Source organism: Haliotis cracherodii, unplaced genomic scaffold (assembly GCF_022045235.1).
Source record: "Haliotis cracherodii isolate W230 unplaced genomic scaffold, xgHalCrac1.p SCAF_1, whole genome shotgun sequence".
Classification (NCBI taxonomy): Eukaryota; Metazoa; Mollusca; class Gastropoda; order Lepetellida; family Haliotidae; genus Haliotis; species Haliotis cracherodii.
In genome coordinates, this window is record NW_027266264.1 from 13,129,269 (window position 1) to 13,143,914 (window position 14,646).

General features: G+C 40.6%; 1 protein-coding gene across 2 annotated transcripts; it reads right to left on the minus strand.

Moving 5' to 3' along the window:
- Positions 1–242: 242 nt before the first annotated feature.
- On the minus strand, positions 243–11,326 carry LOC139473009 (orexin receptor type 2-like). 2 transcript variants are annotated; one of them, XM_071255522.1, is made up of 2 exons: positions 11,231–11,326; positions 243–3,160 (listed from the first exon to the last, which is right to left on the minus strand). In XM_071255522.1, the coding sequence occupies exon 2, from the start codon at positions 3,140–3,142 to the stop codon at positions 1,727–1,729; it is 1,416 nt and encodes a 471-aa protein (XP_071111623.1). In that variant the 5' UTR covers positions 3,143–3,160; positions 11,231–11,326; the 3' UTR covers positions 243–1,726. The 2 variants fall into 2 exon arrangements, with proteins under 2 accessions (XP_071111623.1, XP_071111615.1); XM_071255514.1 differs by lacking the exon at positions 11,231–11,326 and adding an exon at positions 5,345–5,489.
- Between the last annotated feature and the right edge of the window lie 3,320 nt (positions 11,327–14,646).

The window sequence follows — 14,646 nt, forward strand, 5'->3', positions numbered from 1 at the left end:
GACGAATCTAAGATTTTAACCCATGATTAGCGGATCGTGTCACGGTTAAGGGGCGCAACTATGGAACTTTCGAAAAGTTAGATAATTGAACCACCCGTGCCCATGGACATTCAAACATTACATATGTTTTAAAAATGAATATAACATTCATTTTATAAAAGTACAGAACACAAGGGTTTTTGATATGTGATCATGTAATATTCAGACCAGACATAACTTTCGTGTGTCAATTCCATGTACAGGCCACGTTGATTTTGTCCCTAATATTTATTTGTTTACATGGTGCACTTGTTAGGTCTGAATTGTGTAATACTATGGATTTGATATAAATAGAATGCACGTACACAGCCTGTAGAAACGCTCATAGAAACATGTGAGGAAAACAAAATTGACATTTACGATGACATGTTTATTCACAAAATATATCAATTTTCACACACGTGACACACACGATGGACTCCATAAATCGCAACAATGGACTAACATATATTTTCACATTTAGTAAAATATATGATTAAGACCCCACGCTAAATCAATTCATTAAGTATTTTACCTTCATAACAGGACTCCCATGTAAGTAATATCCAGTAAACACCCCCTCTCCGCTCCATCTCCTCCCTCCCCCAAACCACATCGTTCTACCCCAATCACGTTCGATTACCAGACCGCCATGACCAGATAATTACATCAAGGCTTATTTCCCACCCCAACGTCTATGTTTCAAAGTTGCATGTGAACACACATTTGTCGACGGTATGGTAAACCCTAAGTTAATATTGACATTAGATTCTTGTGAGGATAATTGAGATAAATTGACAAGGCGAAAACAGACCATAATTAAAAAAACCCATTCTACCATGTCCCATCAGTGGTACTGAACGCGATAGGGCACAGCTTTCTCAAATGTGAATATATGTCATCATGGTAACACTGTCCAATCGAATTCCTATACTGTGAAAAATATAAAACTTGAAAATATGAAACTTAAAAACAACAAACTGTCACTGAAAGACACACTCATGTCACTGTGACACATGCATGCGTCACGATATATAACTCTTGTATAATTACAACAGATAACCGATGCGTCGTTCTTGCTGTCGACCCTCTGTGTCATCGGTTGTGTCCAATGTTCATCAATACAAACTTATATTCGGCCACGTAAATAAAACACAAATCAATGTCACATTCGCATGGTCCGTATTAACCCACTGCTCTATATATCAATCACGCGTCTGAGAAAGGCTGTCAACATGCCCGTCACACTGCGACAGGTGTTTACAGCAGCACGCGAACACCACGTGGGTCACAAGTGATGTGGAGTTTTATCAAGTCAGTGTAAACAATTTATTGTACACATAATTTGTCATTAATGGCCGACGTTCTCATTAGTCATGCCTCCTTGTTGATCGTTGTGACGTCATCCATCAACAAATTGCCAAGTGGTGATTATTTACAAACTGGCGCGAAGCTTTCACGGTGGTTGGTTCATGTAGACAACATAGAGCATATTATAAATTTCAGTTTCACAGTTTCATTATATAGATACATAAATATCACAATCTGACAATCGATGATTGACCAATTATTTTGTGCAGCCATTACGTATAAAGACTGTTCTGTCCATGTTCATTTGTTTCATCACATGTCTTACATGTTTGTAATGTCCAGATCCCCTTTCCAAAAAAAGGGAATTTCATTTAAAGTCGGATGAATTGTTTCTTAGTCATTTGTTCCTGAACGACAAACAAGGGACGAGTAGTTTCTTGCACTCATTTCTGAATTTGACGTTGCAAAAACTGTATACTATGCAGTTTGCTGCACTGTTCATGAAGTATGAGCGTAGGAATACATTATACACCATGACCCCTGCGCCATGTAAAGACTCCAGAAAGTCGGATTTGAAGCCACGAGTTATCATCAGGATCAGATGAGGTAAGAAGCTGATGATGAACACAGCTGTGATGATGAACAACATAAGCGTTGTCTTTGACGCTTTCGGCCCTGACTTTACTTCGGGTTTTGCGGCACTGTTTTTTCTTTTCCCGTCGAATTTAACAAAATTGGTCAGTTTCACACCATTGGATGGTTGCTCAGCTCTGCGGGTGAAAATAACTGTCTTAGGTTTCCCGGGGGTGTCATTCACATTGGTATGACTTGTCTCAGACGACCCGTCAACGCCGACCTTCACCTTGACGTTGACGGTAGGTGGCGTTGTTTTTCGGGGCGAGATCCAAGCAATCCTGGTCCCTTTACCCTGATCTGAGCTCTTCCCATTGCCGAGGAGGTACCGCTTCCCATTCCGCTCCTTACCATCTCCAGACGACAGCTCAGTTTCGGACGTCGAATTCTGAGGAGACTGGTTTTTGTTGTCCGTTGCGGGGCGGAATTTGAACTTCCGATGAATAAACACAGTCCTACCAATGAGGATGTACATAATCACCAAGACACACAGAGAGCCGAAGAAGGTAAGGAACAAGACTCCAGTATAGACCAAGGGGAACAGAGTATCGCGCCACCTGTCGTCAAAGGAACAGTCGAAACCAGTTATTCCCTCTCTGTCCGTTATGACAGTGATTTTGCCGTTGACTATCACTGTCGGGATGGTGAGGACTAGTGATACGGACACAGCGATCCCTACCATGATGCGCGCGACTCTGATGGTGATCTGCTTGTTCAAAGGCCGACATATCTTCCTGTATCTGTCGATAGCAACAGCTATGAGCGTGAATCCTGAGGACACCACGGAGAATGTGTTGTTGAAACGTAGAATTCTACACAGGTTTGGGTAGTCGAACGTATGGGTAAACCTCATGTCCAGGATCTCCCCTGGGAGTGAAATGATGCAAGTCATGAGGTCAAACACAGCCAGACACACCACAAACACACGGGTCGGGCTTGGTTTGAATTTCTTAAGGTACACGATCAGCACAAGAATATTTCCGAAAATACCCAGAAGCATCAGGATGGACAGATATACCACGGCTGGTATCATCAAAGGAAACGTCGTGTCGTCAAGGTGGGATAGATAACGGTTCTTCTCCTCATCGCTGATGTTTAATGATGACGTCACTTCCGCTGTCGTGTTGTCGACACCGAAAGATGTCGTATCCGAGAAGATCATGGACGAACTGGAAGCCATCTTGAATTTGTTGATAATCTGAAACAAATAAAATAGGTTATCAGGTGAATGTTTCGTTTTCGTGTGCCCAAAACTGTCTTATCAAATCAAACAGGGAAGACAACCACTCGCTACAATTACTTAAACGCGATCGTTTCCACTGTTGGCTGTGCTTTGCAATGACGTTAAGCTGCCTGTAACGAGTTGATGAAATCAGAGTGAATGTTACTATCAGCAATATTCTAGACACACCACGTCAGATTATAACAATCAAGTCTGAATAAGGCAAACCAGTGTTTGAAAGAATGATCAACGTCCCACGCTGTGGAGGTTCGTCGAAGTGCAGTCAGCCAGTCAGTCACCGAGCCTGACAGCCGATCCATTTCAGTGGACTTTTACGACACTCAGTTATACGTCGACACTTGGCAGTGGGGTAGCCTAGTGGCTCGTCACTCCGAAGACCCGGGTTCGGATGGTTTATCAGCATCATATCCCAGCTCGTGGGTTTCGAATAAATACAAACCGCAACAAGTTAATGTGGGATGGACACCCATAGTGATGCAAGTATCAGACGCTTAGTACTTTGGTGTCGAAAACCCATGACTCATAATATGGGAGGGCGAATATTGGATTCGAACAACAATCATAGTATCCTGCCCAGCTTAGGAACGCAACCCTGTGCAACGAATACCGGCTTCTTATGAGACAGGGCCACGAGTGCGCCTTCACGTACTGTGGAAGGCTGGTTAAGCCTCAGCACTCTTCTTACTACTCTTGAGATACCAGATCAGATTATATGTGGGGACCTCAGTTAAAAAGAGTGTTTCTTCTCAAAAATAAATGAAGTGAACACGTGCACACGTCACACGAGACTTGTGTTTTGAAATTCCACACAATATCAACATACAAATATAAATCTTGTCATTTTAGAAAGAAAATGAAAACAGTGTCATTTCTGACGAGATTATAATGTTCGAAACCACATTTCGCGTCTTTCCTTTCAGTGTTGTTGGTAGGGAATTTGTTACACTAAAGATGACTAACCCTGATCAGTATACATCCCATAGCTGAAGGGAGTACAGGGAAGTAGGAGATAATCTGTCAGAGCAGAAACCAACCTTTAAATGAACGCTGTTTGGCTTATTTTTTAAAAATGTTCTTGGTTTTGTACAGACTTGCTACTTCCCCTACGTCAGTGGTTTGTTGAAGTCACAAATGATCGAGCATGTATCGAAACATACTTTTATGGATGTTATCCTACTATTGATGTACTGTAGTGATCAATAGGCACGTGATGTAACAGTAATACGAGTACATACTAATTTAATAACATGAACTGGTACGACTGATAAAGGTCCTGATTATGACCTTCGACATAAATATTGTTTTAATGTTCATAATCGATAAGGCAAAAGAAATTACTCCATGCATTTACGTTTCAAAATAGTCCATATGACTGAGGGTAAGGCAACCCCCCAAAAAACCCCAAACAAACAAATCAAACATAAACAAAACAAAAATATACCCACGAAACTGATAAGCTGAATTTATAATCATAATGATCTCATCACAACAATACTTAAGTATTGATGTATAGGACTCCTGTATTTGCATTATAGCACTAACGATAGCTATATGAGGAGGGAAATCATCTGAAAGAGATCTAGATATTAAGTATTAACGGCAATGACGCTAATGTCGATGTTTGTGTGGGGTGTTAGAAGGCTAGGATGCCTAATTAATCAATGAAGACTCGCCACGACCGGGCAATGTAGACGTGCGTCACCTGGTGCCAACACACTGGGAGTCAATATTCTATGAATAAGAATTGATATCTGAAGCCATTTACCCTAACTGGAACATTAATTTGTCTTGTTTTCCTATTTTACTTCTATATTTGATACTAATTAAATATTCTCCCTTCACTGGGAATTGGAAATGGAATAGTGTACAAGTCCACATTCACCAACCTTTAACCATTCTTGGTGCCTTTGATATTAAGATATGCATATGAAAATAAATAATTCATTTAATAAGTTTTCACTTGAATCACTTTTGCCTTATCGATTACAATAATTCTTACACCGTTAACAGTAATTCATTTTTTCATTTTAAAAAAAGTACATAACATTGGAAAGAGTCGATGTTCTACCTTCTATTTTATGGTCCTTGATCCTATTGAGGTGTTGGCAACATAGAATATGCTTACAATAACGTACTCACCAGTTAAAGCGCGGGTTATCCTTGTACTTGTGAGTTAAGAAGAGCTAACTCCACGAATGAATGTTATATGCACAAATCTCTCATCAGGGAAGTAATTCAGCTGCTACGGTGATCATCTTCCGCCGGGGAAAGTAGTGCGTCGTTAGGCTGCAGCGCCACACGTGAATTGTGTTTATGCATAAGAACTCCATGCGGAACACGTTCGTGGCTGTCGCCTCGACCAATCAGTGCCCATTGTCAACCACATGTTGCGGATCACGGTGACGATGACGTCATATCCGGGCTGTCACTCACGGTTCTCACGATGCTCTAGTGTTAGCGATTGGCTGAATCCGTTTGTGCCGTGTGTGTTAGGGAGGCAGGCTTATCGCCTCGGTTTCCCCGACTTATTTTCACTTGGTTGTTTTGTGTTAACATTTATCTTTTCACAAGCGAAACGCGTTAAGCAAAGTGGTGAACTAGATACAAGATCTGAGCTGTTGTATCGATCTAGCAACTGCTGTATCAACATCTGCCATTAACAAAGGTTTCTGTGAGGATGTGATTAACTGCACAAACACGGTGTTTACTACTTCTTGTAGCCAACACTTGATAAGACACACGTGTTTCTAGCATGCTTCAATGACATTCAATTCTGTTCTTCGCGTGCTACTCTAACCATGAAACAGATGAAAAGAACTGATTGCAAAACGCCACAATCATGTTTACTTTTAACATTTTCAAAGTTTTCTTAATAGTAAATATAGCAAAGTCATACTTAATGGAAAGCATATGAAAGAGGCATTAATAAAAAGGGGCACCATTGTCCAACATGTACCAAAATCAAAGGAAAATTACTTTGTTGGCGCTGATTCACCACTATTTGATCTGTATGACGTCAGTCTGTAAGTAGTCGAATCTGGACCAGACAATCCAGTTATTGGTGTAATTACTAATCATTCACTAATTATTTACGCTATCAAGTTACTATGAAACTCATCCACTGAACCTGACCATCAAACCCTTGCTTCCAGACGTCTGGTTCTGTATACACAAACAATTCTTTACTGATCAGAGCCCTGAGTTAGGAAAGGAAAGCCGCGAAACATTGCGTCATGCATTATAATTTCTATAGTTAAGTAATTTTTATTCATTACAAAACACAACAAGACCTTACAAATGGTTTCATATTTCAGGAAAGAAGATGCACATTCCGGTGGTGATCATTTTGAGATGGGCTTCTTCACGTGACAGTGGTATAGTGAGTGAGTGAGCAAGTATGGTTAAACGCCGCTTTTAGCAATATTCCAGCAATATCACGGCGGGGGACACCAGAAATGGGCTTCACGCATTGTACCCATGTCGGGAATCGAACCCGGGTATTCGGCGTGACGAGCAAACGATTTAACCACAAGGCTACCCGACCGCCCCGACAGTGGTATAACTTTATATAGCCTTGTGGCGTTGACGTGTTTTATTCATTAATTTTACATTACATACACTGTATATGAAATATATTATACATTAACATTCTGATGTCGATAAGTCCAATATCAATGTAACACACGTAATATCAGCCGGAATACATCACAAAAGGAGTATCACACCATCACTCATTATCCATAATATTTTCACAAACATTTGTTTTATGATGCAAATGCTTTTCTTTTTCACCTTTTTCAAATGCTACATAAATCAATAACCATATCAATTAACATATACAAAAAGCACTTCGTGTCGACAGTACATCAATTATGATTCATGTATACATGCCATACATACACATTTACTTAGACACATATGTCAAGCGGGATAGTGTATGTGCGCTTTAGCCCTTTGAACGACTAAACCAATTTGAAATTTGGTAGCAGTGACCTTCCATGGCTGCGCGATGGCATCCAGACACATGTAAATCACAATGATGTGACTGTCGTTTTATTTCTTATCATCCTGTGTGTATTAGCTGTGTAGACTGAACGAAAGGTCCCGCTCTTATCAAAAAGTGACCTCGTTAAAAAATGCCGTGATGCTACTCCCTGCAGCGACGTCTTGTGATGTGGAGCTGTTGATGGCAATCTCAAAGGTTCTCTTCGAGCGCTAACTGAGGCACATGCTTAATTGGATGGTGACAGGTTGCTTATCGTTCTGTAAATCTGTCTACAGCTACAAAGCGATAATTGACTGTCGAAAGACATTCGTTGAAGAGTTTTCAACAGCATTTCTGATTTACTGGGAGCAGGATCGATTTGGTTTTCAGTATTATTGACGGTTTCCTTTTTAAAATCCACATCCATTACCGGAATACATTTGAAATAAACTAAAAAAATATAGCTTAAGACGGATATTTAAACGAGCTTTAATGTCCTGTAAAATATTTGCATGCTATATTCGAACGGCAAGCAGCGACAGATTCAGACAGTGGTACAGAATTACAATTTTTGGTGTGTAAAAAAACATGGTATCTCTATTACAGATTAGTGTGTGATTAATCAGAATCTCACGGAAACCCGATCTGTACAAATGTGCTTTATCACCGTTTTGCAAAGTTTATAGCTACATGTAATTTAAATGTGTTTGTCAAATTACTTCACATCAAAACGTAACAGGTTTAACCAAAGAAATACCAGATGTGCAGCGAAGCAATGTACATGTATGTGCTGCAATAAAACTAAACATATTTGAATGTCTATTTCGAATTCTAAGAAACATGTCATCAGTTTTTACAGGTTATCATGACCTTCCTCAAATGTTTCTTATTTATTAACAATTACTACTGATGTGAGACGGGTTCATGTAGGGCATAGATATTAGATACCCGGGAATTTTAACATTGAAACCTATGGCTAACGCCTTCCATGTGAAATACTCAAGAACAACCATAAATCTGAGTGAGTGAGTGAGTTAGGTTTAACGCCGCTTTTAACAGTATTCCAGTTATATCGCGGCGTGTCAGCTTAATGTGGGAGGAAAGCTCGAAGTGATGCAGGTCTCAGACGTTTACCACCTCGGTGAAACCCACGAGCACGGGTATGGTGCTGACAAACCTAGAAACATAATCGGGGCGAACCGGGTTTCGAACCCACAATCATAGGTTTCTAGCGTGCCCAAGGGACGCAACTCTGCACAGCGAATCGCGGCGCCTTAGACGACTTGGCCACCACCCCCTCACCCCCCAATCTGTAAACACTTTATATTCATCAACATTGTAAACTCTAAAAGTTATCAGTATGGTCCGTAGCACTAACTCTTCTCGTGAACTCTCACGGTCGTGAGAGATATATGACGCCGGGTTGCTTTGACGTCATTGACGTCATTATATCACGGATGACCTAATACGAAAAAAAAGCACCAAAACAACACGTAACCACGCACTTAATGAAGTAATCAAGGTAGATGATTCAAAGCCCACTGAACACGTCGACATGTTCACCGCTTGCCGTTATGTTATGTTACGAGTTAAGCTACACCAGGTAATATATTCAATAAGTAATGAAAACATATCTAAAAAAAATACTTTTTCACTAATGCACATTTTAATGAAACTTGATTTGATGATAATCTTGCTTCAGAACAATCGTATGCACTTATAATGTATCGGGTGATGTCAGTACACTTCCTGGGTGTAAGGTCACGTGAGTCATCGTCTTGTGCATCTATTTTTAACGTGGCTGTAATTGAGGGGCTCGAAATCATGTGTCGGTAACAAGATTGCGCCTGAACGACTAATGGTCATTTGACCGTCCATTTGCTGACCGAAAAAAATGTTCTCAAAGGGAAGACCTAATGTTAGTGTATTGGAATTGTTATTAGACACATATTTGAAATACTTTCAAAATTAAATTTCAAAATTTAAAACTAATTCAATGCAAAACACATCGTCCAAACACAAAAAATGGTATGCAGAAAGTGATATACGTCCACGGCACGTTTTTTGGTAGTAAATGCGAAAACGTTAACAGCACCAGCCGAAGCTACCCGTGCAATTAGGGTATATAAATTATACGCACGGCATGTCAGACACTGACACTAATAAAAAATGACCACAGAAATGCTACGACTGACGTCCGAACAAAGCAAGCAGGCCCAAGGTATGAAACAGAAGGGAGTCACCAGTTCCTACATTGCTAGAACGTTTGGTTACCCCCTTGTTGATGCAACGTTACAGACATCAGACAGGCCAAGAACAGGAAGACCCAGGGTCACTACGCCCACTGAAGACCGGTACTTGCGTACTTTGCATTTCCGGGATCGATTCCTGACAGTGGCGTCATCGGCTCAAGGCATTAGGGCATATGAGTAGTCGACAGACAGTAGCCGTGCGACTGAGTGCTCAAGGTATTAGGGCTTACAGGCTTTGCAGAGAACAGTTGTTGACGGCGCAACATCGTCGTCGGAGTTTCAGATGGGCCCGGACTGTACGTCGTTGGCAGCGACGTGACTGGCAGAGGGTCGTCTTCACTAATACCCAATTGGAGAACGAACGGCGGCATGTTGAGTTCATAAGGTCATGCCTTATGGTGGAAGGGGTGTTATGGTGTGGGGAGGAATTTGTGGGTCGAAGAGAACACAACTGGTCATCGTTAACAGACATTTGACAGCTCAGCGTTACATGGAAGACATTCTTCGTCTGAGTGTCCTACCATGTCTACAAAAGGTGCCACGTGATGTCCTTTATCAGCATGACAACGCCAGACCCACCACAGCCCGAATCGTACAGAACATCCTCACAGTCGACAACGTCAACGTATTGCCGTGACTTGCACGCTTCCCAGACATGTCCACCACAGAACACCCCTTTCATGGATCGTCGTGTTCGACAGCAACCACATCTTCCTGAGAGGTCGTGTATTGCTTGCAGCAACAATGACTTGGTGTAGCGCCGCAATCTTCTTTAACTATGACGTCATTGAGGCGGCATACTACATGACGTCATCAACGAAATGTCGCTGCTCCTTAAAAATATACGTTATCCATTTACAAACCTACAAAAATTGTTATGTTCCTTCAAATGGGCGTTTATCCACACGCGGTTAAAATGTTTTAAAAGGTTCGCTAGCATTAATCATACTTTCATGCAAAACTCAAAAATAAGTGATTTCCTTGTATGCCTCTACAGTAAAGTGTGCATTTGGCGCGATATATAATAAGCACACACACATACACACACATAGACACGCACGCACGCACGCACGTGCGCGCACACACACACATACAGTGCTTCACTCATCACAGAAATCGTTTGTCTCTTTTCCTCATTTGCGTGTAAATATTGTGTTGGAATAAGGATAAATATTTTCCACTGTCTGGGAAATGTCGCCTGAAGATACTTGGATACTGAAATAGCATATATTGAGTACATGAGGGGACTGCTACCTCATGCATTTCAAAAACTAATATCCTGAGAACTAAATCTAACAATATAACTTATCTCATTCACAAACAATCTTTGCACACTGTAGCGAATGAAGCTTTGGTCCCAGGCAGTGTATTGTGTAGTAATTCAAGACTGTGAGTTCAGATTGATTCATAACCCGAGCCTTACCACCATCTCATTAGTAATCTAATATGATCTCTGTTTTTAAGTAGTAGTTAGCACCTCCTTTCCCCCAAAATCACATATAAACGTCGATCAAATGGATAGCGCGTATTTTTGTGCTTAAGTCACTTGGACATTGTTTAGCTTCATAAACTGTTCATAAGAAACATGTCAGACAGCTTTGACATCATTGATGACTTAGTCTTATGAGATGATGTAAACATCAAGGGAAATGAGCTCAAGTACATACAGAAACAGTGGGTCTAAAATTGGCACAGTGGTAAGGCCGAAAGTCTATTTAGGATTTAAATTGTGATTAAGGAAGTAGAGGGTAGAGAGAGAACACGATAACAAATCTTATCAAAACCTACCTGCCAAACAAGTGCTAGTTCGTTAGTATCCGTAAGCCTAACAACTGCATGATTCCCAATTAGATCAGAAAGTCACAAACTGTGGTGAACGCAGCGTGTGTTCGATGAAGGAAATACAGCCCCTCAGGTCTTTGTTTACTGAATACACCTTGACCAAAGTTCAGTGATATAAGATATTGAAGCTTCATGGCCGCCCATAGTTTCGAGGAAATGTACGGGCTGCACTTCATTGTTTCGTGCTCAACAAATATATATGAATGTATATGATGTCTCATCTTGATGTACTTTAATAATGCAATTCGACAAAGAAGATGTACAGATGACTTGACAACATTTTTCACACATGAATGAGTTCAACCTTGGCAGTCAACCACTACAGGTAAACATGGCTATAAATGCTCATGTGTGTCAGGTTGACCTAACCTCGCCGACACAACTATACACAAAACAAGTGCATTGTCTAAACTAGGCTATATATGCATTTCTTCAACCGTTTCAATAATGCAGTGCGTTGTCACATCATGCTGTGTAGGTCTGTACAGCACAATGTATTTTATTAGTAATTGGTCGATCCTTCATAAATCATATGTTTTGCCATTCATTTCACATATGCCTCGGTAGAATTGAGGTAGGGGTCAGTTAACGAGGTATTCAGGTATCTAGAAACTCGTTTATTCGGACAACATTTTAGAAAAAGCAATTTTCCGGATAAGCGAGGTTCGACTGCATAGCGCGTGATACATGACAAAACAGATGTGTTAGGACCTGATTCGCACTTGCTGAAGGGATACCAATGGACCCTGATCATAATCCGTTGGCTGCTTATATATATGTATCCACGTCAAACACACCAAGAACAAGTACACTTATTTGAATATTACTAATATTACATGAATGTTACTGAGCAGTCAGTGAGAGTTTATATCTTTGCGCTTAATCAGCAACATTAAGCCTCTCACGTATATTACAACTTTGTAAGTTAACTTTCCTTTCCAGAACTACCATAGAATGGTGACAGAGATGGACATCTACCCCAAGAGATGTGTCTTTGACTAAAATCTGCTTTGTTATTTTGATTTCAAGTGATAACCTTCACCTGGAAGGAATTTATATAATTTGTATTATTTCAATTTTTCTTTTCATAAATATCACTCTGAATGTTGGGTTTTGAAATAGCATGTCGCGGAAATAACTCCTGTTGGACCCTTAGACTTGCAAGAATACTCTAATCATTGGCCGAAACATGCCGCATTTGTGATTCTTGCTTTGTCAGACCATACCCATACTTTTGAATTTCTCAAAAGCTTCAAAAGGGTTAAAGCTATTTTTTGAAGTATAAATGGGTTGATTGGTGACTACTACAGAAGTAGCAAATGGAGTTACATCAGACAGGCCAAGAACAGGAAGACCCAGGGTAACTACGCTCACTGAAAACCGGTACTAGCGTACTTTGCATGACGTGACTGGCAGAGGGTCGTCTTCACTAATACCGAAGGGGAGAACGAACGGCGGCATGTTGAGTTCATGAGGTCATGCCTTATGGTGGTAGGGGTGTTATGGTGTGGAGAGGAATTTGTGGGTCGGAGAGAACACAACTGGTCATGGTTTATGGACATTTGACAGCTCAGCGTTACATGGAAGACATTCTTCGTCTGAGTGTCCTACCATGTCTACAACAGCTGCCATGTGGTGTCCTTTATCAGCATGACAACGCCAGACCCAACACAGCCCGAATCGTACAGAACATCCTCACAGTCGACAACGTCAACGTGTTGCCGTGACCTAGGCCTGCACGCTTCCCAGACATGTCCACCACAGAACACCCCTTTCATGGATCGTCGTGTTCGACATCCACCACATCTTCCCGACAGGTCGTGTATTGCTTGCAGCAAAAATGACTTGGGGTAGCGCCTCAATTTTCTTTAACTATGACGTCATTGCATTGCGACATCGTTGTGAGGCGGCATACTACATGATGTCATCAACGGAATGTCGCTTCGCGTTAGAAATATACGTTATCCATTTACTAAAGCTATTACACACAAACCTTCAGAAATTGTTATGTTCCTTCAGATGGGCGTTTATCCACATGTGGTTAAAATGTTTTAAATGGTTATATACCATTAATTATACTTTCATACAAAACTCAAAAAAAAGGGATTTCCCTGTATGCCTCTACAGTAAAGTGTGCATTTGGCGCGATATATAATAAGCACACACACATACACACACATAGACAGTGCTTCACTCATCACAGAAATCGTTTGTCTCTTTTCCTCATTTGCGTGTAAATATTGTGTTGGAATAAGGATGAATATTTTCCACTGTCTGGGAAATATATATAATAAGCACGTCTAGCACAATTGAATTCACACTAACGGCATTCTCTATTCAATTGGACATTTAGGTTTGATAAAAGACATTTTAGATTAATCTATCTTATAAAAAGTTAAATACAAAGATAAGATCGCTTTCGTCAATACTAGTATTCAAACGATATCCGGGAACAGCACTGCCCCGATACTTGGCTTCTCAGCACTTTACTCGTACCCGTGGCTTTCACGAAAGTAGAGAAAGTGTTTAAACAAGAAGAAACAAGTCACGAAGAAATCTATCAGCTTTAAGAAAAAACAAACACTCGAATGAGGAAATGTCTACAAAATCAAGATGGCGGCACCAGACTTCCGGTCGCTGAGTGGCTTGTGATAGGCTTCATGATAACGAGGCTCAACTTTTTGCTTCTGCCATTCGCAGTTTTTTTCCAGCTTATAAATCCAACCCTCCATAAATACCGTGGCGGTTAAGTGAATGTCTCATATGAACAATAATGTAAGTTCCAGGTGATAGGACGTGACAATGATTTACGATCTTGTCTGGAGTCCAACAGGTGCCTGGGCGACAGCTGCAGCCTAGGCCTGCTTTTAGTTAATCGTACTAATGTGACGTCGAAATACATGTTGAAGTTTTGTTTTCAGTTGTGATCCTCCACTGTATGTATATTTGGTATATTGTATTTGTGTTTATTATCTTCTTGCGCATGGAGGATACGTGTGTACACGTTGGAGACTGTGTTTTGATGTAGCTATGGACACTGTTTGTTTTCTATGATCACTTGTAAGGAATGTAGCTTACAATTAACTGTCTTATTAGACTTGCACAAGTCTCCGAGGAAATGATTATTCGTTTAAACAAATGTCCAGATTATATAAATAATAACAAGTTGTCCCCATAAAAGACTGACTGTACGCTTATGCCGACTATAAGGATAGAATCATACACATGCATGGACTTATCATTCAGTAAGACTTGGAGCAAGGCTACTGTCTTATCTACATTCTTTCTTTCAAAATTAATATATCAACGACAGGTGTGGGTCCATATAGAATTACACACTTGACGAACTGGCAGATGTAGAA